General features: G+C 34.8%; 1 protein-coding gene across 1 annotated transcript in view; it reads left to right on the forward strand.

The window, feature by feature from the left end:
- Positions 1-21,827, forward strand: part of LOC114501907 (sarcolemma associated protein) — a 156,414-nt gene that overhangs the window by 74,133 nt on the left and 60,454 nt on the right. Inside the window, 13 exon segments of the mRNA XM_036030949.1 lie at positions 5,333-5,356; positions 5,359-5,404; positions 9,191-9,227; positions 10,871-10,933; positions 14,505-14,600; positions 14,859-14,934; positions 16,518-16,676; positions 17,668-17,742; positions 17,745-17,768; positions 17,771-17,793; positions 18,818-18,986; positions 19,075-19,125; positions 19,625-19,675. Of these exon segments, the coding sequence (XP_035886842.1) occupies positions 5,333-5,356; positions 5,359-5,404; positions 9,191-9,227; positions 10,871-10,933; positions 14,505-14,600; positions 14,859-14,934; positions 16,518-16,676; positions 17,668-17,742; positions 17,745-17,768; positions 17,771-17,793; positions 18,818-18,986; positions 19,075-19,125; positions 19,625-19,675 (894 nt within the window).

Below are 21,827 nucleotides of genomic sequence, written 5' to 3' on the forward strand. Positions count from 1 at the left end.
TCCTCCTAGGTGAATTGAAAAATAAGTCAAAGAGCAGTATTCCACACTATACTAAAGAAAGTGGTAGATGAATCTACATATCTAGAGGAAGGAATTCTCCCACCAAATAAAAAGGTAGAAACAGGATTCCTGGGAGAGGTAGTAGCTGATTCTGAGGCTAGGGCAGGAAGTACACAGGTTGAACCCAGAAGATTTATCATACCAGAAAGCACTGAAGCCACCCAAGACTGCTGGTTTTCATCAGAAGGACTCAGGAATTAATGTGGAGTTCTGACTGATCAAAGATGGGCCAATTTGAGCATCAAATAGTAATAGTGGTGGATTGGAATGTATCAAATTTGTTTAAATCCATGAATACACAATGATTCTAAAAAAGAAAAGAAAAATATTTGATCACGTTTGGAAGAACCTAGGAAACCCATTTATCTTTCTGAAAATGGGTAAGTAAAGAGAAAGTCTAAAGCATTTATGTGACCTTTCCTATAGGAATTACACCTGAGATAAAGATTTGTAACTGAACTCAACTCACAAATGAAAACAGAATGGTATAGTATTAACTCAAAAATATTTTTTTAGAATCAAAAGAGTATTTGTCTATTTGGCCAACTTTTCCTGCCTCTCTTCTAACTTGAAGAAAAAGGTCTTTGAATTAGAAACGTTATGAAGCAAAAATTTAGGAGTAAGAGTGCGGTGACTCTTGTATCTTAGATTGCAGTCAAAAGGAAATTAAGCAGCCCTCGTCCGTGTGGCTCGGCCGGTTGATAGGAATGTCATCCTGTAACCTAAACGTTGCAGTCTAGGCACCTATGATCCTCAGTCTGGGTGCATATGGGAGGTAGTGGTCAATGTTTCTTTCTCACATCATTGTTTCTCTCTCTCCCTTCCTCTCTCTCTAAAAGCAGTGGAAAATGTCCTTGTGTGATGGTTAAAAAAGAAAAAAACAGAACTAAGGAAATAATTTCCCAGCTTGGGGAATTATTAACACCTCTAAGGGAAATGTTAACACCTTTCATTTAGCTCTTATTTGTTTGTTTGTTTTATTTTTTTATTGACTTTAGAGAGAGAAAAAGAGAAACGTTGATTTGGTGTTCTGCCCATTTATGCATTCATTGATTGATTACTGTATTTGCCTTGACCCAACATTGAACCTGCAACCTTGGCCTATGGGAATGATGCTCCAAGTACCTGATGAGTCACCTAGCCAGGGCCTAGGTCTTGTTTTTTTAAAGGTGTCTTGGGCTTTTATGGTCTTCATCATTGAACTTCCTGTTATTGCCTGTCATTTCAAGGGATCCTTCAAACTACTTGAGTGTAGATTCCCTTCAGTAGTATAGCAATCCTGATTTGCCCAGTCAGTGTTAGCCCTTGGTTTATCTCACAGTTTTTATATCAGTCCAATTGCTGGCTTTTCAGATGCTGTATCTGAGTGACAGAAATCATGATGTAACATATTAGTTTGCCAGCTTAGTACTGTAACTTGCTATACCTATCTAAAAAAACCCAAAAAACTATTACTAATTTAAATATTTTGTTAAAGTGTCGGTCTTACTGGATCTTTTATATTGTGTTCCTGTATTTATTGTAGCCTGTTTATAGTAAATTTCTGGGTCCCATAGAGCTGGAATAATAAGTCCGTCCCTTTCCTGTCTTCTGCCACTAAGAGGAGGGAATTAGGTGTTTCTTGCAAGTGGAGATGAACCCTGCCATCTCAAAGTGAGAGGCAGGCAGTTTCATCCCTGAGTAATGGAAGCTGTAAAATATTAACCAGACATGTTCTTTGACATATTCAGTAAGCCTTTATTAAATGCCTGCCTTGTGCCAAAAGCATACAATCCTTGCTGCCCTCAAAAAGTTGAATCTAACTGGTGAGACAGGTATTGTGTAAATGATAAAAATTCAAAATGCAGTGTTTTTAATGTTATAATGAGTACATATAGGAGGCTCTGGGGACACCTAACTCAGTCTCTGAGCTTTGGTGATGGAACTAGAAAGTCTGAACCTAGAGGATAAGTAGCATTTGGTCATGCAGGCCAGAGGATAAAGGACATTTCACTGATAAAAAGGACAGCTTGTGTAAAAGGCATGGGATTGTGAAAAGCAAGGTATTTGGAGATGCAGGTAGCGTTGTTCTTGTATAGGATATTTTTGGTAGCAGCGAGGAGGATGAGGCTTGAAAGGAAGGAAGGAGCTCAGTGGTCATGGTCATAACTGCTATGTTAAGCAGAGTTTAGAAGATGGTCCCATACATGGTTCTTGATAATGTGTTAGCATTTTTCATATAATAAATTAATGAAAATCAATATTGAGTAAAGTGTGCTAAATTAATTAAATTTAATGTGGATTTTCAAATGACAGAGTAATATTACTTCATGCTTATAATATCATCTTGATGATTCATGGGCCTGATTACTTAATAAGTTACTCTCCTATAAGCACATTGCTCTATTCTTTTTTTTTTCTTTTTTTTTAATATATTTTATTGATTATGCTATTACAGTTGTCCCATTTCCCCCCTTCTCTCCCCTCCACCCTGTACCCCATCCCACCCACATTTCCCCCTATAGTTCATGTCCATGTGTCATATTTATGAGTTCTTTAGTTTCTACATTTCCCGTACTATTCTTGCCTTCCCCCTATCTAATTTCAACCTACATTCTATGCTACTTATTCTCTATACCTTTTCCCCCTCTCTCCTCCTCCCACCCTCCTGCTGCTAACCCTCCATGTGCCCTCCATTTCTGTGGTTCTGTTCCTGTTCTAATTGTTTACTTAGTTTCTTTTGGTTTTGCTTTAGGTGTGGTTGTTGATATTTGTGAGTTTGCTGTCCTTTTACTATACATGTCTTTTCTTTATCTTCTTTTCTTAGATAAGTCCCTTTAGCATTTCATAAAATAAGGGCTTGGTGATGATGAACTCCTTTAACTTGACCTTATCTGAGAAGCACTTTATCTGCCCTTCCATTCTAAATGAGAGCTTTGCTGGATAGAGCAATCTGGGATGTAGGTCCTTGTCTTTCATGACTTGGAATATTTCTTTCCAGCCCCTTCTTGCCTGTAAGGTCTCTTTGGAGAAATCAGCTGACAGTCTGATGGGAACTCCTTTGTAGGTTACTGTCCCCTTGTCTCTTGCTGCTTCTAGGATTCTCTCCTTCGTTTTTACCTTGGCTAATGTAATTATGATGTGCCTTGGTGTGTTTCTTCTTGGGTCCAACTTCTTTGGGGCTCTCTGAGCTTCTTGGATTTCTTGGAAGACTGTTCCCTTTGCCAGCTTGGGGAAGTTCTCCTTTATTATTTGTTCAAATACGTGCTCAATCTGTTGCTTTTCCCCTTCCGATTCTGGTACCCCTATGATTCGGATATTGGAACGTTTAAAGGTGTCTTGGATGTTCTTAATCTTTTCCTCAATTTTTTGAATTCTTATTTCATCATGCTTTCCTGCTTGGTTGATCCTATCTTCCTTCTGGTCCACTGTATTGTTTTGAGACTCATATTCCTTCCTTTCACTATTGGCTCTCCTCCGTGTGTCTTCCTGCATTTGTTTTATGGTACTCTGCATTCTTTCATCTAAATTTCGTCCAAAATCCACCAGTTCCGTGAGCTTTCTGATCACCAGTGTTTTGAACTGCGCATCTGATAGATTGGCTAATTCTTGGTCGCTCAAAAGGATGAGTCCTGGGGGACTGATTTGCTCTGTTGAAAACATGGTTGTTGTTTTTTTTTCCCCCTTTCTCTCCTTTTTTTTTTCTTTTTTCTTGTTTCCGGCCTGGTTGCTCTTGTTACGGTGGGGGGCGGAGCCTTAGGTGCTCACCAGGGCTGGGCACCCCGGTCACTAGATTGTGACGTTATATGTGGGGGCGGGGCGGGAGAAAACAATGGCAGTAGTTCCGTTCCCCTGGACTCAGACCCTTGTCTGGGCTTCTGGGCCGCGAGTTCTGCCCTGGTCCACAATCGCTACCCCTCTGGGTCTGCCAGCCGCAGCTTGCGTACTCAGGGATCACCGCTGCCTTCTTGCACGCCCGATGGCTTTTGCACCGATTTCGCGCCAAACCTTCCCCCGACCTCCGCGCGCCGCCGACCCGAGCCAGCCCCGCGCCCGCCGGCTCGTCTTCTCCTACCAGTCCGGATGAACGCGTCTACTTCAACTTCTTGGCTGCCTGACTTCCATTCAGATAAATCCTCTGCCGGATCTGGGTGTTATTCTGATAGTAAATTATTGTTGTAAATTATTGGTTTTCTAATCTTGGTTGTACGAGGGAGGTACGGTGCGACCACCTATTCCTCCATCTTGCCGGAAGTCTGCTCTATTCTTTAAAGTCAGTTTTGTTGAGATACAGTTTTCTTACAACATCAATTTAACATGTACAATTCAGTGAGTTGTGGCAAATGTATATAGTTATACAACCACTAGTCCTCTAATAAAAATATAGTATATTTTCATCCCCTTGCATTAGCTTTTAGTTTGAGTTTGGCAAACTAAATAAATTAACTCTTTGAACTCTGGAAAATATAATATCTGAAGAATAGAGAAACAAAAAACTCTACCTTTAAATCATCCAAAAAAACTTCTTTTCATATCAAACCCACACACAAAGAGAAGCTCTCTGTACAAGTGCTACTTTTGGGGACTTTTGCCTTTCGAAACCTTCAGAAGGAAAAGAAGCAAGTAAGAAGCAATAGTAAGTCATCTACATGACTGATGTAATGTTACATGAAGATGCTTGGGGGAAGAAACAACCGCCAGGAAAACAAAATCAGAATTTTAAATACTACACTGAAAACTTCAGTCCTGAAGTCTGACAAACAGCTCTGATAGCAGAGAGTTATAGAAACAGTTCCACTTGTTTGAGGACTTGGTTTTCTCACTCGTGAAAAGGGGAATTGAATACCATATTCTAAGCTATCTTATGCGGAGTGTTAGAGTTTCATGAGATGTGGATAGGAGTTATAGATTGTTGACAGGAAAATTAGGAATAAGGGCCAAATTTTAAACTGGGGAATAGTTGGACTTAGGTTTGCTGCTGGCAAATAAAGGATTAAGTGCATTTTCCCCCTCAGTTGTATTTCCGTCTATTCAATTGACCTTTTATTGACTTGTTAGAGCATTGGAGGTAAGGACACTTTTCAAAACAAAATTCTGCCTGTAATTGTGATTCATTATGTTTAGCGATAAGTTTCTCCAGGGGAATGAATGTTGTTATTAAACCACCTGATTTATTTTTCCCCCCTGGAAGTTATTACATATGATAATAAAATGTATGTCTGCAGATGTGAGGCATGAAGATTTATATTTTTAAATAATTATTTTATTCATCTTATTTGTTTGTTTTAACCAGTTACCCATGGCTGTATTGTTTCCACGATAAACTTTTTCTACCAGATGGTATGGAAGCCCGACTCCGCTCAGAGTGAGTATAATTCAGTGCAATAAAGTTTTTGCATTAATTACTTTAGTTAATAATATTCTAGACTAGATGATGGTGTACTGTTAATACTTTAGGATTACTCTAACAATGTTAGAAGATTTGTGTAGTACTTTTAGAATAATGCACTTCAGTGTAATTGTTTTTCATATTGTGGTCTAGTAATGGAGGCACAGGTCATTTTGTTTTCTAATTTAACTTTACAGATTATATTTTGAAAGGTAATTCATTGTTTCCCAACATATTTATAACATAAATTATTGGTGTGTGATAACTGTATTGATTTTGATCTGCATTCAATATAGGACTTCTTAGACTATGATTGCCTCTGGGATTAATGGTAGTGTTAAAATCTTATAGAATCTTAAGGATGTTGATATAGTTAGTAGCCTATTTTGGTGGGAGTTTTGGAGGAATTTTTCAATGCTGTTATTTTTAAAAAGATTACTTAGAGAAGGACAAACTAAAGGGGGAAAATTAGTCAAAGTCTAAATATTAATATGTAAACAAATACATTCTGATTTGTACTTTTCACAGATTATCATTATGAAATGTTGGAGGAAGCTAAACAGTTTTTAAACTTAAGCATTTTTTATTATAGGGGGATACTTTGAATATGCTAGAAGCTTGTTTCTTTACCTAACATAATATTTTCTGTTTTTCAAAAGCAAAAAGAAAGATCTGAGGGTGGGAGGTTGAGAGAAGCAAAGTTGAAGGCAAAGTAGATAGAGTAGTTAGGAAAGAGAAGGAAAAAGAAAGCAGAGAGAGGCCCTCCTATTACTGTGGTAGTCTGTGTGTTTGCTAGAATTATATATTATATGTTAGTTCAAAGCTACAAATTTTTTTAGCTTCAATAATATCTGAAGCAAAGCAGAAGTTTTAAAACATTATAAATTTAAAACATTAATATTTTCTATTCTAAGTTATAGTTTATTAAAAATAAAATGAACTTTGGGAACTTCAATGTGACTCAGCTTTTATAAGTCAAGAGTTAAGATTTAAAAAATAAGAGTAACTATCAATCAACTAATGACATAATGGCTTCTTAAAGATACTGATACTTGAACAGTGGTTTGCATCCCTGGCTGGTGTGGCTCAGTGGATTGAGCACCAGCTTGCACACCAAAGATACTGATATTTGTATTTGATAATGAGATTTTTCTTTCATTTACTCAAAAGCTTTGGGCAATTACATAAAGGGTCATCTGTGTTCTCAAGTTTCACCTAGTAGGGCACGTGAATTTTTTCAGTATATTTCAGAGAATTGTTTCCCTATTTCTCGTTTTCCCATCTTTGGCCCATTTCCTTCTCATTGTTTGGTTTTTCTTATGTGGTTAAATGTTAGCATCATTTAAAATTTACTGCCAATTTCATTGTACATAATGTGGTTGATTTTCTGGACAAGATGAATTTTGAACAGGCAAGTCTCTAGAGCTGGAGGAAGATGAGGAGGATAGTCCAGTTCAAGGCCTGACTCTAACTGATCTGTGACTTCATCAGGCCTTCATTTTCTCATTTGAAAATGAAGATAATAATAGTACCTATTTAGCAGGTATTTTATGGGGAGGGTTAAGCAAGATTGTGTACATAAAGAGCTTCACATGTAATGCCTGACATATAATAAGCACATGGTGTTTCTGTTATTGTAATCTAATATGTGTTAGCAATCAAGATGATTTTAGATATGCTAGAATATCTAAAGTTAGATATGCTAACTTAAGAGTTTAAGATACATTGTATACATCATATTTAATGCTTTAAAAGTCTTCAGTAGTTCTCAAAAGTTGATTCTTTCCTTGATTTTTATTATATTGCACAAATAATTTTTAATTGATAAAAAGCAAATCTTAACCACCCTAATACTAAATAGTGATTTTCCTTTTTTGCCTTTCTTGTTGCATATGAACTGTTTCATAACTCAAATAGAATACACTCATATCTAAGAGAGTTTTTGTAAAATACAAATATATCACTTCTAAAATGTTTTGCTTGTTTTTTTTTGCCTTTTGTTATGATTTTCAGGAGAACAGAAAAAAGTTATACTTGGGTCACTAAGAAAACTGGATTTTTAAAAAATCATTAACACCATTTGCTTCTATTTAGACTTTTTAAAGTTCATTTCCCTATATGTGCATACTTGCACATAAAAGGATGTATACCCAAAATGGACTTCTCTGGGTGCTGGCATTGGATAGTTTTTTTTATTTCCTCATGCTTTACACATTTTACATAATCAATATGTATTACTTGTATAGTCAAGAAGAAGAAACTTATGTTTAAAATGTCTGTTCCACTTTTATGGGGTAAAGAAAAACTAAAGTTGTACATACTTTTTTAAAACTTCATTATGTACCAGCTTTGCTAGGGCCTTGTGATAGGTTCTGGGGATACAGGAGTGAGTGAGTCACAGTGCTGGGGAACATAGGCATGAAATCAAAGAAGCAGAGTAAAGGATTTTAAGGTCTCAGTGGGAGTCTGTACAGGATATCATCATAGGTGGTCACAAGGGAGGTAGGCGCTGGTACTTAATACTCCTTTTGATTCAGCATTTTAGTGTGTGAATTGAAACAGTTCTTAGGGTGTTTGTACTTACCACAATGGGATTAGAATCGTCATTCCTACTTTTAAGTCCTGAAAGATCAGTTTCTCAGGAGCTGACACGTGATTAACCAATTGAATCTAGGAATTTTACCCAGTAGACCTTCAAGCTAAATGACCTCTAGGATATGGAGTGATTAGCAACTGATAGGAAACATGGGTGGCATTCTTGGTTTTTCCCCTTCTACTCACCCCCAACCCACAGACAGTATCTTACAGGACATTGTAATGTAGGAACCAAGTCTTCCTTAGCTGCTGTGTTCTCGTGGGAGTGGTAGTAGTGATCAAGTGCTACTATACCCTAGGTACTGTTTTAAGCTCTTTATTTATACAGTGTTAGCACATTTAATACTCACAATAACCCCATAGGGTTGGTTTTATGGTTATTCCTATTGTATGGATGGGAAGCTGAGGCCTATATATTTGCCCAAGATTACACAATTGGTAAGTAGAACCATAATTTGGACCTGGTCAGTATAACCTCTGAGTCTGCATGCTTAACTGTTATACAGTATACCACCTCTCTGTCAGTAGTACTTTATAAGACCAAAAGACAATTAGTACCAATTAATACTATCTGTTTACTGCTTAGTTTTAAAGGGGTATACTGAGTTTAGTTTTATACCTACATCTAAGCTTTTAGTTGTTAGTTGTGTGAGGTGGCTGGGTGGAGAGGAGGAGTACTACTGTTTTTATTAGCTAAAGTTGTTCTTCACTAGACCAAGCTTCCAGATTATGGCTTTTTTTTCAATAGAACTTTCCTTTTTTTAAGACTTTCTGTGTAGGAATATTTAATTTTAAAAGGATGTAATCTATTTATTTCAAAACTAAAAGTAGGTAATTTCAAGGAGTGCTTCTTTTCCATATTTCCATATGACCAGGGAATTCACCATAGCCCTTACTAAGTTGAGGATCCTTGAAGGGCATTTAATACCTTTTAGATTTTGAATTTGGTTTAGAAATATATTTTGTGTGAAAGGTGGGTTTTTGTATTTATTATCTTGTTTTCTAAGAATTCTACATATTTTTGAAGGATTAAAAAATAATTCACATCCTTTTAATCATATGAAGGCAATTATATGTCAGCTTTGGGGTTTAAGATATTCTGGTACTGTCATACTGTTTCCTCTGTTGTCCGGAAATTAGATAAAAATTCTAAATTTTACTTTGCAGTGTCATCCATGCTCCATTACCAAGTCCTGTTGACAAAGTAAGTTGCTAATGAATATTTTTTCCAAACTAACTTAGCTTTATTGCTTTGTTTATAATATACTTCACCTAGAAAATTATTTCTCTTTTATAACAAAATCTATAGAGTATGTATAGCTATATAGTTACTGTTGTCTTCTGATTTTCAATATCTGGAGAATTTAGGATGGGTGCTTCTTAGGGAAAAGCCTTTGTTACCCTAAGTAAATGGTTAGGTAGACTGGGAGTACTTGTTTTGTGCCTAACTAGAGATAAGAAGGATTAGTTACTACTCTTTATAATGGAATAAGTTCTATCTAGAAATATTTATTAAAGCTTTCCACCCAGAGAGCTCACTCAACATATGGAAATAACACAGAAATATGGTTATAGAAATTCCTCTTTTATTGTCCTTGAAGATTAGTTTTAGCCTGATTTGGTCAGAAACTTTGCAGTGATTACTTGTTAGAAAATATTTTTTTCTTTTGTTCAGAAATAATGGTATATTAAACTGTAGATATCATTGCTAAATGGTGAGGAAAAAACCAACATTTTTTGTACCTTTTGACATTAATGTGGATGTGAGTTTTCTTAGTGCAGTAACTGAACTATTGGGGGAAATATTTTACATTTTTTTCTTCCATTTGGATAAAGAATGAAAGCCTACTTGAAACTGAAGTTCTCTGTTAGATTCCTTTTTTAGAAGTAAAAGTGGTTAATCATCAACTTCACCAATACCAATTATTTCAGAAGTAAATGATGGCCTCACTGATTTAGGACTAACTTAAAAAATAATGCCACCTCTCTGTCTTCTAGTTAGCATATTGATAAAAATATACTTTCTGAGCTTAATCAAGAATGATTCTATTAATGATCATTAGTAACTTAGTAATGATGTGATCATGAATAAGTTAAGATATAAGGCTTGGTAGTATTGAGGATGTGGGTAAATGTTACAGCAACCTATTAGTGCCCTTCCTTATTTTGTTTGTTGTTGTTTGCAATACTATCATGGTTTTATATTCCACACTTGGGAGAAACCCCTTACAGAAGGTTGTTTTTGTACTTTTGAGTTCTAAGCATTTGACTATGATTTGTATGTTTAAACACCATTTTTTCCCGTCTTTTTCTTCTTAAAACCTACCTGTGGTTCAAAGGGGGGAAAAGGACAAAAGTATTTTCATTGCCTCTGGTCATTGGACACAGTGTTATATTTCATGTTCTGCTTCTCCCCATACCCCCACATACAATTACGATTTTGAAGATGGCTACTTCTAAATGAACTGTGACTTACTGACATATTGAAGAACTATTTAAATATAAATTTGAAATGGGGAGAATGTAGATCTGTTGATTCAGAAGGTATTAATTCTGGATTAAGAAAAGGCTGTAAATTTGTGATTTGGTTTATTAAGGAACATTTTCATGAGTGGCACTTGTTCCGTCACCATGCTTATGAAACTCAAGCTGGTTAGCATGATCATACCACTTAAAAATTTTAGATATAGGACAGCAGTATTTTGAAAACTAAGGGAACTGGTTAATTTGAAAAATAATTTTTTATTTTGCATATTTCAGTAAATAGGCATTTTAAGGACTTGGTTTGGCTTTAATGTCTCATAAATACTTTGTGTGACTATTGACACTATGTCATTTTGTTTCTAGGTTGCTGCTAACACTCCAAGTATGTACTCTCAGGAACTATTCCAGCTTTCTCAGTATCTACAGGTAAAAGTAAATCTTGAGAATTCTTATTAGTATTTAAAAGCAAAATTAAGCAACTTAGGTTTGATTTTATTAGTTCACAAATACAGTCTAAAGAAATGTTGGTTGGATGCAAATACAAAATAAGTATCTTTTTTTTTTTTTTGCTGCCCATCCACTGTGCTGAGTAACATCAACATGTCATAAATATCTTTTCAAAATTAAAGAAAAAGAATTAAAAATAGGTCTTACGAAGAAAGGATAAAAAGAATTAGGATTGTGAAGTCTAGAAAAGATATGATTCTGTACATAAGAAGTTTTTTCCTTCCAGTATGAGAAAGTTCCAAAAAAAGTTCTTTATCTACGGATGACTTTTAAATAAAATTAAACCTGGAGGAATGTTGGTTGCTTATAATAGCAAATAATCATATAGCACTTATTATATGCCAGACTCTAGTCTAGCACTTTACCTAATTAATTCATTTAATCCTTACAACAGTCTTATGAGGTATGTATTTTATTCCCATTTTTATAGATGGAATAGCTGAGGACAGGAAGGTTAAATAATTTACACAATATCACGTACCTAATATGTGGTACAGTTGAAATTTGGACCCAGGCAGTCAGACCTCACAATCTCTGTCTTACTGACTCAGCTACACTGCTGAATCTATAAAAAGATTTCTTGATAGGGCAGATACTTGGATTTAATACCGTACTTAAAGAGCCATACAAATCTCTAAAAAGGAAACAAATGCTATTTTTTTCCTAGTTTTGGGCTGGATTATGGTTCTTATTCTGGTGAGGGAGCATGGTTAAGGAAAACCCTAGATCAGGAATTAGAGATCGCATTGCAGTTTTTATCTTGGTTTGGCTACTCAATGAGTTCTGTGACCCTGGGTGAGCCATTTTACACATGTAGGTCTCCAGTTGCCCTTTATTTAAAACAATAGGACTAAACCAGTGGTCCTGGGTCCCTACATTTTTTATAGAAATCAGTCAGCAAGAAACTGTTCTATCTCAGTTAAGAACGTACACATCAGTGAAAAGGAACAAAATTATCATTGTGTTGATCAGATCTTATCTTCCACTGGGCATAATGTAATGGTGCATAGAAAAGCAGCTTTACACATTTGTAGTTTACCAGTAGAGGGTTTCAAAGCATAGACTCCAGCCAGAATTCCCTGGACTTTATCTGTAGCTTTAACTTCTGACCCTTTGAGAAAGTTGTTTAACCCTTTTGTGCCTAATTTTTCTCATCTGTGATATGGGTATAGTAATAACACCTCACAGGACTGTGAAGAATAAGTGAATTGATTTATGTAAGACACTTAAAACCGTGCCTAGCACATGGAATATATGCCATAAATGTTAGTAGTTGTTTACCATTCAGTAGAAAGTCACATTAATTGATCTAGCTCTCTCTCTTATAGAGAAGTGGAAGTGAACTTTGCAATTAATTTAGTCTAACCTTCGTTTTTCATATGAGAAATCAGGGGCTCATGTAGGTAAAATGATTTCGCAAGGCCATACCTACTGTTATTAGTCATTGTGGACAATGAATCTAACACCGTGACTCACTCCAGTAGTCCTTCTAACTTTCATATCAGTTTTTTAAATATTCATAGTAGGCATAATCTTTCAGTTTTTGTTTTACTAATTCTTTGAAAGAGTATTAGATTGCACTGTCTTTTCCATATACATCTCTTTGAATTCCTAAAGTTTTAATGTAAATTGTAAATCTTTTGAATAAAAACTGGAAGAGATACAGTTCATGCCTTAGAACTTAAAGCCCATTCCTGGAAATACTAGATTTATGTTAGAATGTGGTTCATGGTATTATGAAACTTTACTAAGTGGAGTTGAGGGGCTTTTTTGTTTTTTGTTTTTTCTTTAAAAGGTGAAATTACACCATCTAGTAGAAGTAGTAGTTGTTTGGTAATTTTGTTTTTAAGGAAAACTTTTTGCAGCATGAATGCAATTTCCTGAATATTACGAATGTTTTAGAAGTTTAAAATAAACCTGGAAACTAGTCTCTTGTAAGTGTAAACTGTATTTTAATGTGGGTTCTGGGCAGGATAGCTTTTATTAGATTCCTTAATCTATTCTTTTAGAGTTACATTAAAAAACAGTACCTCTAACTCTAATTATATTAGTTTTTACCTAACGATTATTTATCAAGGATGTGAAGAGCAATAACTGCATGTTTTAAATCTCAAGTACTGTGTATATACTTTTGAGGTGGCTCAGAGGTATTAGGGTAGTAAGTGTTCTCTAGGTAATGACAGAAAAAAGAAGTGAAATTTAAAGGCATTCCAAAACCACAACTATGTGAGCATTTTCACCTTGACTTCCAGTGAAGGAGACCCTCTTAACAGTTGTCAAATGTTAATAAGTAACCTAGAGATAAAGCTTTACTCACCAATGTCTTTCTGTAAAAATATTTCTTTGCAGCTGCCAAGTAGTTATATAACTCTTTGACCCCTTAATTACATTGAACTAGCACTTAGACTCTTACTTATATTTGGTATATTAATTGCTAATAAGTTGTATACAGTCATAGAATCAGAACATCCAAAAATGCAATAGGCTTTGAGATTGAAGTAGTTCCTCTTTTTTAAAATAGTGTGTATGACATTTTCAATATAAAAAATAAAAAGATTTTATTTTAGCTGTCATTATCTGTGCAGCTCAGCCATTAAAAAGTATTTGCTATTTCCCTGGCTGGTGTGGCTCAGTTGGTTAGAACATCGTTCCATATACCACAGGGTTGGGGTTTCAATTTCAGGTCAGAGCACGTACCTAGGTTGTGAGTTTGATCCTTGGTCAGGGCGTGTTTGAGGGGTAACCAATAGATTTTTCTCATGTCAATGTTTTCTCTCTCTCTCCCCCTTCTCTCTCTCTCTAAAATCAATAAACAGACATTTTTTGAAGATTTAGTTCATTTATTTTTAGAAAGAGGGGAAGGGAGGGAGAAAAAGAGGGAGAGAAACATTGATGGATTGCCTCTTGCATGCCCCAAACTGGGGACCTGGCCTGGAACCCACTGATGTGCCCTGACTGGGAATCGAAATGGTGACCTTTTCACTTTGCAGGACAACACCTAACACACTGAACCACACCAGTTGGGGCAATAAACATATTTTTTTTTAAAGTATTTGCTACTGACCAGATTGCTTTGGCTTAGTTTGGAATGAGATTGATTAGTTTGCTCTGAGATTGATTGGTTGGTTGATTGGATTGATTGATTTTTATAAAATTCAAGATTAAAACATTTGGTGGATTCTTCAACTGTAGGTGCTTTTTAAAAAAACTCTTATGAAGTATGAGTAAAAAGAAAACAAGTAAAGGTAACTTGTTTTCTATTATAGGGGAAGTTGCAGCTAGAGCACCCCTGGTGGTAGTTTTATAGCCCAACAAATGAGGCTAAAATGATATGACCTATATATTTTTACAAAGTAGATTTATCAACTTTGAAAGTAAGATGCAGAGTGGAATGTAATATGATAATATTTTCAGAATGTGCTAAAATTGCTCACTCTTCAAAGGAATCGTGCTGTTTATTAGAATCTCTTTTGTGATTTGTAATATTTAGGAGGCCTTACATCGTGAACAGATGTTGGAACAGAAGTTAGCCACACTTCAGCGGCTACTAGCCATCACTCAAGAGGCTTCTGATACCAGCTGGCAGGTATTCAATTGCCTTTATTTTCAAGCAGCATCTAAACATAGTTTAATATTACCCTGAGATATCGATTAAACTAAAACTAAAATTTTATAGCAAGCAAAAGCACGGTTTTTTCCTAATGAACAAATACTGAAAATTTAGCATTTTACACTGATATTGATCAGTTTTATGATTTTTCTTTTTTTAGCAGTAGCAGCCTTTTTGATGTGTTATTTTTCAATTACTCTGGAATTTTACTTATATTTGGTTTTTCTTCAACAGGCTTTAATAGATGAAGATAGACTCTTATCACGATTAGAAGTCATGGGAAACCAATTACAGGCATGCTCCAAAGTAGGTATTAATCTCAAGTACATAAAGAAAAATGCATAGTTTTTAATGTTGTTTCATTTCTTTGACTGTCAGAGAACATGCTTAAACATTTATACATGTTCACCATTCTTTTTGATCTTTCTCATTATGGGAAATTTCAAACATATGTACCAAATGCAGAAAGAATTGTATAGTGAATACTTGTGTACAACCTTTTGTCTTTTTTCTTCCACAGTTGATATTTGTTGGAGAATCTGTGTCATTCGTCCTGAATAATTTCTCTCATTCTGGATTATTGTTTAAACATTCTTCTAGCTCCTCCACCCACACCATAAAATTTATAGTTTGATTTAGGGATTTGATCTGATTTAGGTTCAGTTTCTTTTGCCAACACTCCTCATGAGTGATATTGTATACTTTCACCAGGAGATACCATACTGTCTAGTTGTCTTTCTTTTTGAGATATTAGCAATCATTGATGATCCTTGCCTAGATCCATTATTTTATTAAGGATTGTAAAAATGGTGATGTAATTTTGTCATTCCTTCATTTATTAGCTGGATTACTTCTACAAGAGAAACTTCTCATAAACCATTTGGTTACCCTGAGGTACATTTTCTTTAGGAAAAAGCAAGATAAGTGATTTTGCCCCTTATTTACTAGATTTCACAATAATGCATTAGCTCCTTTTCATCCACTACAGAACAACCATGAACTATTTCCCCCCAACTTAGATTTAAATATATTTGGTATGTTTGACCTATTGGATTTTTCTTATTGATACTCAAGTTACCCCATCTTTGATCTATGAGCACTGCCTCATGCTGGCATGTGAGTCCTTTTGATAGAACCCTGGCAGACCTTGATGGCTTCCTGGTGTTATATCAGACAAATATTCCAGGCTCATCTGGTACGTTTCCTGTCTCAGACTTGAAATCAGCTCTTCCCCATGGTGTTCTCAGTTTTATTATTATTTTTGGGTTAACCATTGCTTAAAATGCTTGGGCCCTTTGAAGGTAATAGGTTATTTTTGTCCACAACTATAAATATTGTGGCTTGTGGAGAATATGAAAAATAGAAGAGATAATTCACTTCATGTATTTGAGAGAAATTTTCACTTTTCTTTTTCTCTTGGAAGTATCAATTAATATATCAGTAAAGGCATAATTTACTAATCAGTAAAGGCATAATTTACTAAAGGCAACTAATGTGCCTTTAAAAAAAGATTTTATTTATTTAATTGTATAGAGAGGGGAGGGGAGGGAAAAAGACAGGGAGAAAAACATTGGTGTGCAGAGAAACACCAGTTGGCTGCCTCTTGCAAATCCCCAACCAGGACCTGACTGGCAACTCAGGCACGTACCCCAACCAAGAATGGAACAGGCGACCTTTCACCGTGTGGGACAACACCCAACCAACTGAGCCACTCCAGCCAGGGCTACTAATACACCTTTTAAATACAGCTTCAATTAATACAGAGCCAACATCATTTGTGTTTGGAGGTATCTTAACATAGAATTCAAAGACCATCATAATGTATTGTTTTTTCAAGTGATAATACTTTAAAAAATAACTTGTCTATAACTATAAATGTCTTTTTAACCCTAGAATCAACAGAAGATAGTTTACGGAAAGAACTCATAGCATTACAAGAGGATAAACACAACTATGAGATGACAGCCAAAGAGTCCCTGAGGCGGGTTCTTCAGGAGAAAATTGAAGTGGTTAGGAAACTTTCAGAAGTTGAGGTATTTCAATTTAGCAAATGTTAAATGGTAGTATTATTTTTAAATTTTAATATAAATTACCAATATCTCAGGACATTTTAAACTTGGGTATTATTATATAGCTAGGAAATATTTCCTATCTGTCAGGAGGGAAGGAGCAGTATGCTGTTGTCATGGTCAGGAATTCTTAACTAACATAACCATGTGAGTTCTGGTGGTTATGTTCCCTAGTCAGTTATTAAAGAATAAAATCCTAACCATGGCATCTTATTATTTCCATTCTGCTTAGAATTCATCCTCCACACAGTGGACTGTGATATGTGCCAGGGAATTGATCTCCTGCGCCTTAGTTTGCTTTTCTTCCAGTTGAGGATAGGCAGTATAAGGCAGAGAATTTATACCATTGTTCTTACTTTACCCATCCTCCAGAAAGGAAAACTGTGTCTTAACTTTAAAGGTTCAAAGGGGAGATCATCTCTAAGGTCCTTTTTAAGTCTTTTACAAACAATGTATGGTTCTCATTGCTTTAAAAACAACCTTATTAATAACAGGGATCACTCCTTCGAACCAAGGTAAAATTTCCACAGAATGGATTAATGGATTAATTGAGTTAGTTAAAATGCCCATTGTAAACTAAATAGTAAACATACCTTCATATAGGGATAATTTCTATAATTGCCCCATCCCATGGTGACTAATCCACTCTCATGTCACTAACTTGACATGCAAGGAAAGAAAGCTGCCACCTGTTTTATAATTTTCTTATTAAATTGATCGCTGTGTGTTATTAAACTGCTTTCAGGAATGGTAGGCTTAAAATATTTTCAAGACTAAATAAAAGTCATACTCAATCGCCTTTAAAATGTATAATTATATAAAGTTAGCATCCTCTCCTCCCCATCCCTGTTTTGTGTGTGTTTGTTTTAAATTCTTAGTTATATTTTCTGTTTTAGAATATACCTTGAGTAAATTGAAATCCTTACATTATTTAAATCAATTGCCTGTAAACTTGAATTGCAGCGAAGTCTGAGCAAATACCGAAGATGAATGTACCCATCTGAAAGAAATGAATGAACGGACTCAGGAAGAATTAAGAGAATTAGCCAATAATATAATGGAGCAGTTAATGAGATTAAGATTTATCTGATAAATTGAAGGTATGTATTAACTCAACCTGAAAGTAATTAAGTTAATCGGCTCTAACACACAGGATAGCTTAAGAATTTAGGTATTGCTGAACAGTTGCTAATGTAAAAAATTTGGTAATGGTTGAAATTTATGGTAAAAAACAAGGTGCTTATATTTCATTTATCCCAAATCCCATTGCCATAGATAACTGAAAGTCTATAAAAGCTGGCATAGTTCTCTAGATGGAAATCAATAGTACTTGACAATAGGTAGTAAAACCAAGATACTCAGATTTTTTTTTTTAACTTGAATTTGCTTGTCATTAGGCAGACCCAAGGTAGGGCCCAGCTGTTAGTGCTGGACCAAGCCCAGAGAGAACTTTGGAGTGATCTGCCTAAAGCCTGTAGCTTCCTGGGGATGCTTTTGACTCTGCTTCAGCTTCAGTTCTCTGTAGCTATAGGACATGTAGGACAAGGACAGACCAAACCATACATAATAGCAAGTTGGTCCTTTAAAATGTTATAACTGAGTTTGTGAAGACCCACACACAAACCATGGATTGAGTGGCTAGTAGAGAAATTTGTTAGAGCATACCTGCCCTCTTATGTAATTGGTTAACCTATAGTAGTTTTAAAGGATGCTAAAAGAGGTTATTTTGAAAAGTGCTTGTAACCATCATTTCTTTAGCTAAACATGATCGTGTTTGAAATTTCAGAACAAGTTATATTTTAGAACTTACAAACTAATTGCAACAATAGTAATTTCATAGGAAACCTTATTACCCTCTTTAAAAATCTGTTCTTCATTTTGACCACTTTATCTCTGTGTGTTGAGGCTGCTTACTTGCTACAAGTTGTCTTTTCCCTAGGTGATGTGGAGGTATCACTCCATTACAGATCACTTTTGACATCGTTTTGATATTTATAAATATGTTCTATGATATTGGATATTCTCCTTAGAAGTTTCATGACTTAAAAACAGTTCTGCTTTAGGTTTCTTAAAAGAAGCTAAGATTTTATTAAATAACTGAATTTTCTATTTTTTTCTCAACAGGTAGCAGAGGGAAAACAAGAGGAAATCCAACAGAAAGGACAAGCTGAGAAAAAAGAATTACAACATAAAATAGATGAAATGGAAGAAAAAGAACAGGAGCTCCAAGCAAAAATAGAAGCTTTACAAGCTGATAATGACTTCACCAATGAAAGGCTAACAGCTTTACAAGGTAATTTAGCTAATCCAGAAATGGACTTAATTTTATTTTTTTCCCTTTTTATCTGTGAAATAGCTTTTTCTTGGACTTTTATTTACAGTACGGTTAGAACATCTTCAGGAGAAAACTCTTAAAGAATGCAGCAGCTTAGGTAGGTGTCATCAAATTTCTTAATTAAAGCTGAACTTTATCATTAAACTTTTGATGTTTGCTATCTCACATTGGGTACTTATTTTCTTTTAGAGTGATGTTTTACATATTAGGTATATAGTATCTACAGTCTTTCAGAAAATTTCCTTTAAAAAGATGCTTGATGGCCGCCAGTGGGCACCATTGTTTAGTTCTTTGAGATGAATGAAATTTCTCCATCTGACACACATCACTTAGAGACATTTAAATGAGAAAAATACATAAACATCAGGATCCTTTTTAATTTTTTTGAGGTTCCTTAAAAAGCTACCAAATAGTTGTAGCCTTTTCTCTGAGTTACTAGAAGATGGCAAGTGGAACACTTCTTGTACAAATAAATTTAAAGTGTTCTATACATTCTTAATTTAAGTAGGATTATGAAATGCCATGGTTACACTTGAGACCAGTTTTAAAGTTAATGCTTTCTTTGATCAGGCAATGATACACTGTCTTAATCCTAGGGATACAAGTTGATGACTTCTTACCTAAAATAAATGGGAGCACAGAAAAAGGTAGTGTAAAAAACTTAAATATTTTTCTTTCATGATATCCTTTACTATTTAAGCAGGATAGAGAGGTCAGGACTTTAAGGTTTTAAGTGTTTGGAATGAAAAGCATGCTTTTCAGAGACCATTGGATCCCTTTGTTTTGTAATTCTTAATGCTACAATCTATGGTTTGAGTATCCTTTGTTATATGGAAATTTCGGTTATTCAAATAATAGGAAATAATATAGCTTCTCCCCCATTATATTTTTCGAAGAACTATAATTTTTTTTCATCAAGTACTACTCCTGGAGATAATTGGCCCCCCATTTTTAATATTTGTGCCCCAGCCAAGAGTTTACTTAGTAGCCCATTGAGCCCTTGGGCATATCATAGGAACTGCTTTTTTTCATTCATTTTCATTGATCAAAGAAAACAAAGTCATTCATTTCTGCCATCTGAAAAAAATCCTTTATTATTTATTGGTACTGTAATCCTTCTTTCTGGATAGTTTTGGGTTATCTCTTGGCAAAAATTTATAGCCACTATTGGTTTCCCTACTACTACTACAATAGGGTACATTTACCCAATAGCTTTGGAATTCTTCAGTCATGAAGATAACTGCACACTCCTCCCTTTCCCACCTGTCCAATGTTAATTGAGTACCAAATATGTGCCAGATTCTGCATTAGATGCTTGGAGTACAGAATGAATAAAACTGTTCTCTGTGTTTGCAAATCTATGTGCCTCTCAGTTTGGTTTTTATACAGAAGGAAGTTAGTGGAAGATAGCAAGGCTGATGCCCAGAACTTCTTATTAAATAATTTTTTCCATGTATCAGGGGATATCTTTATAGTTCTTGGACAGCAGCCAAACTCTGATAAAGTTAGGAGGTACTTTTTTGGTTGTTTTTGTTTGGTTGTTTGGTTTTTAATCAATTGCTGGCAAAATATGTTCAGGTAATTATGTATATATAAGCTACAAGGTTAAGATCTGAACATTGAATATATAATGAATTTTGAAACTCTAAATTTTAAAAAGTTTTAATAATCATTGTTATTTGACTACTCTCTATATATTTTGCAAAATACATTGGCATTTTAAAATTCCAGTTTAATTGAGTTTTCAACTTAAGAATTTTTAAAGGTGTAGTTTATATTCATTGTACCAATATTACTAATTTCTGTTTTTTTAAATATATTTAGCAGCAGAGGTAAAATGACTTAATTCTTATCTTCTAAAAGCTTGTCATCCTTAAATGAATTTATGTTTTCTGTTATTATTTTGCCTCTTTCTGGCATGTACACTTTTTATTCAAATCCATCACCCTTTTGATTTGAGCATGCATTTATTAATATTAATGTTAACTCAAGCTGGGAACATTCTATTCCTTCAGTTAAGAGAATCCTTTTATATATACTGAACCATCTTTATATTATCTGGAGTTGTCACATTACTGCTTAAATATTTTTGCCAGTTCCAATAGATGTATATGAGAATAGTTGAAGACAACTCCTGATTTAAGACTGAATGAAGTATTTTGGATACTTTAAGGTATTCCTTGCTATAATTATTTTCCCTGCTGGTGTGTTGTTTTTGTAGATTGATAAATTGGGTAGTGTGAGAGTGACTAATTGAATGTCTTTAAAGAAACTGAGGCCCTGGTGGGGTAACTCAGTTGGTTAGAGCATCATCCCAGTATGCCAAACTGTGGGTTCAATCCCCAGTCAGGGCTCATACAAGAATCAACCAACAAATGCATCAGTAAGTGGAACAACAAATAAATGTTTCTTCCCTTCCTCTCTCTGTAAAAGTAATAAGTAAATACATTTAAAAAAAAATGTTTTAAAGAATCTTAGTAGTGAATATCTGGATACGTACAAAAGTTTCGTTCACCAGATTTTAGTTACAAAGTAGATTCTGGAGTAAGATGGATCTATTCTGAATCATTTGTAGTAAAATAACAAAACCAGTTATCAAGTACTCAGATTTACCAAAGCCCATAGATAATGGGCTATTAGATATGATTTTAACTAAAATTAAATGGTAGTAAGATAACTAAGTATAGATGTAAGAGAATATTTCAAAAATGGCTGGAGATATTAAGACTAAAACTTCTTTAGTAAACCCCATTTTTGAAATTGACTCTAACATAGTTGCTATAAATACAGGTTTATACT

The sequence above is a fragment of the Phyllostomus discolor genome, chromosome 7 (assembly GCF_004126475.2).
Source record: "Phyllostomus discolor isolate MPI-MPIP mPhyDis1 chromosome 7, mPhyDis1.pri.v3, whole genome shotgun sequence".
Lineage (NCBI taxonomy): Eukaryota > Metazoa > Chordata > Mammalia > Chiroptera > Phyllostomidae > Phyllostomus > Phyllostomus discolor.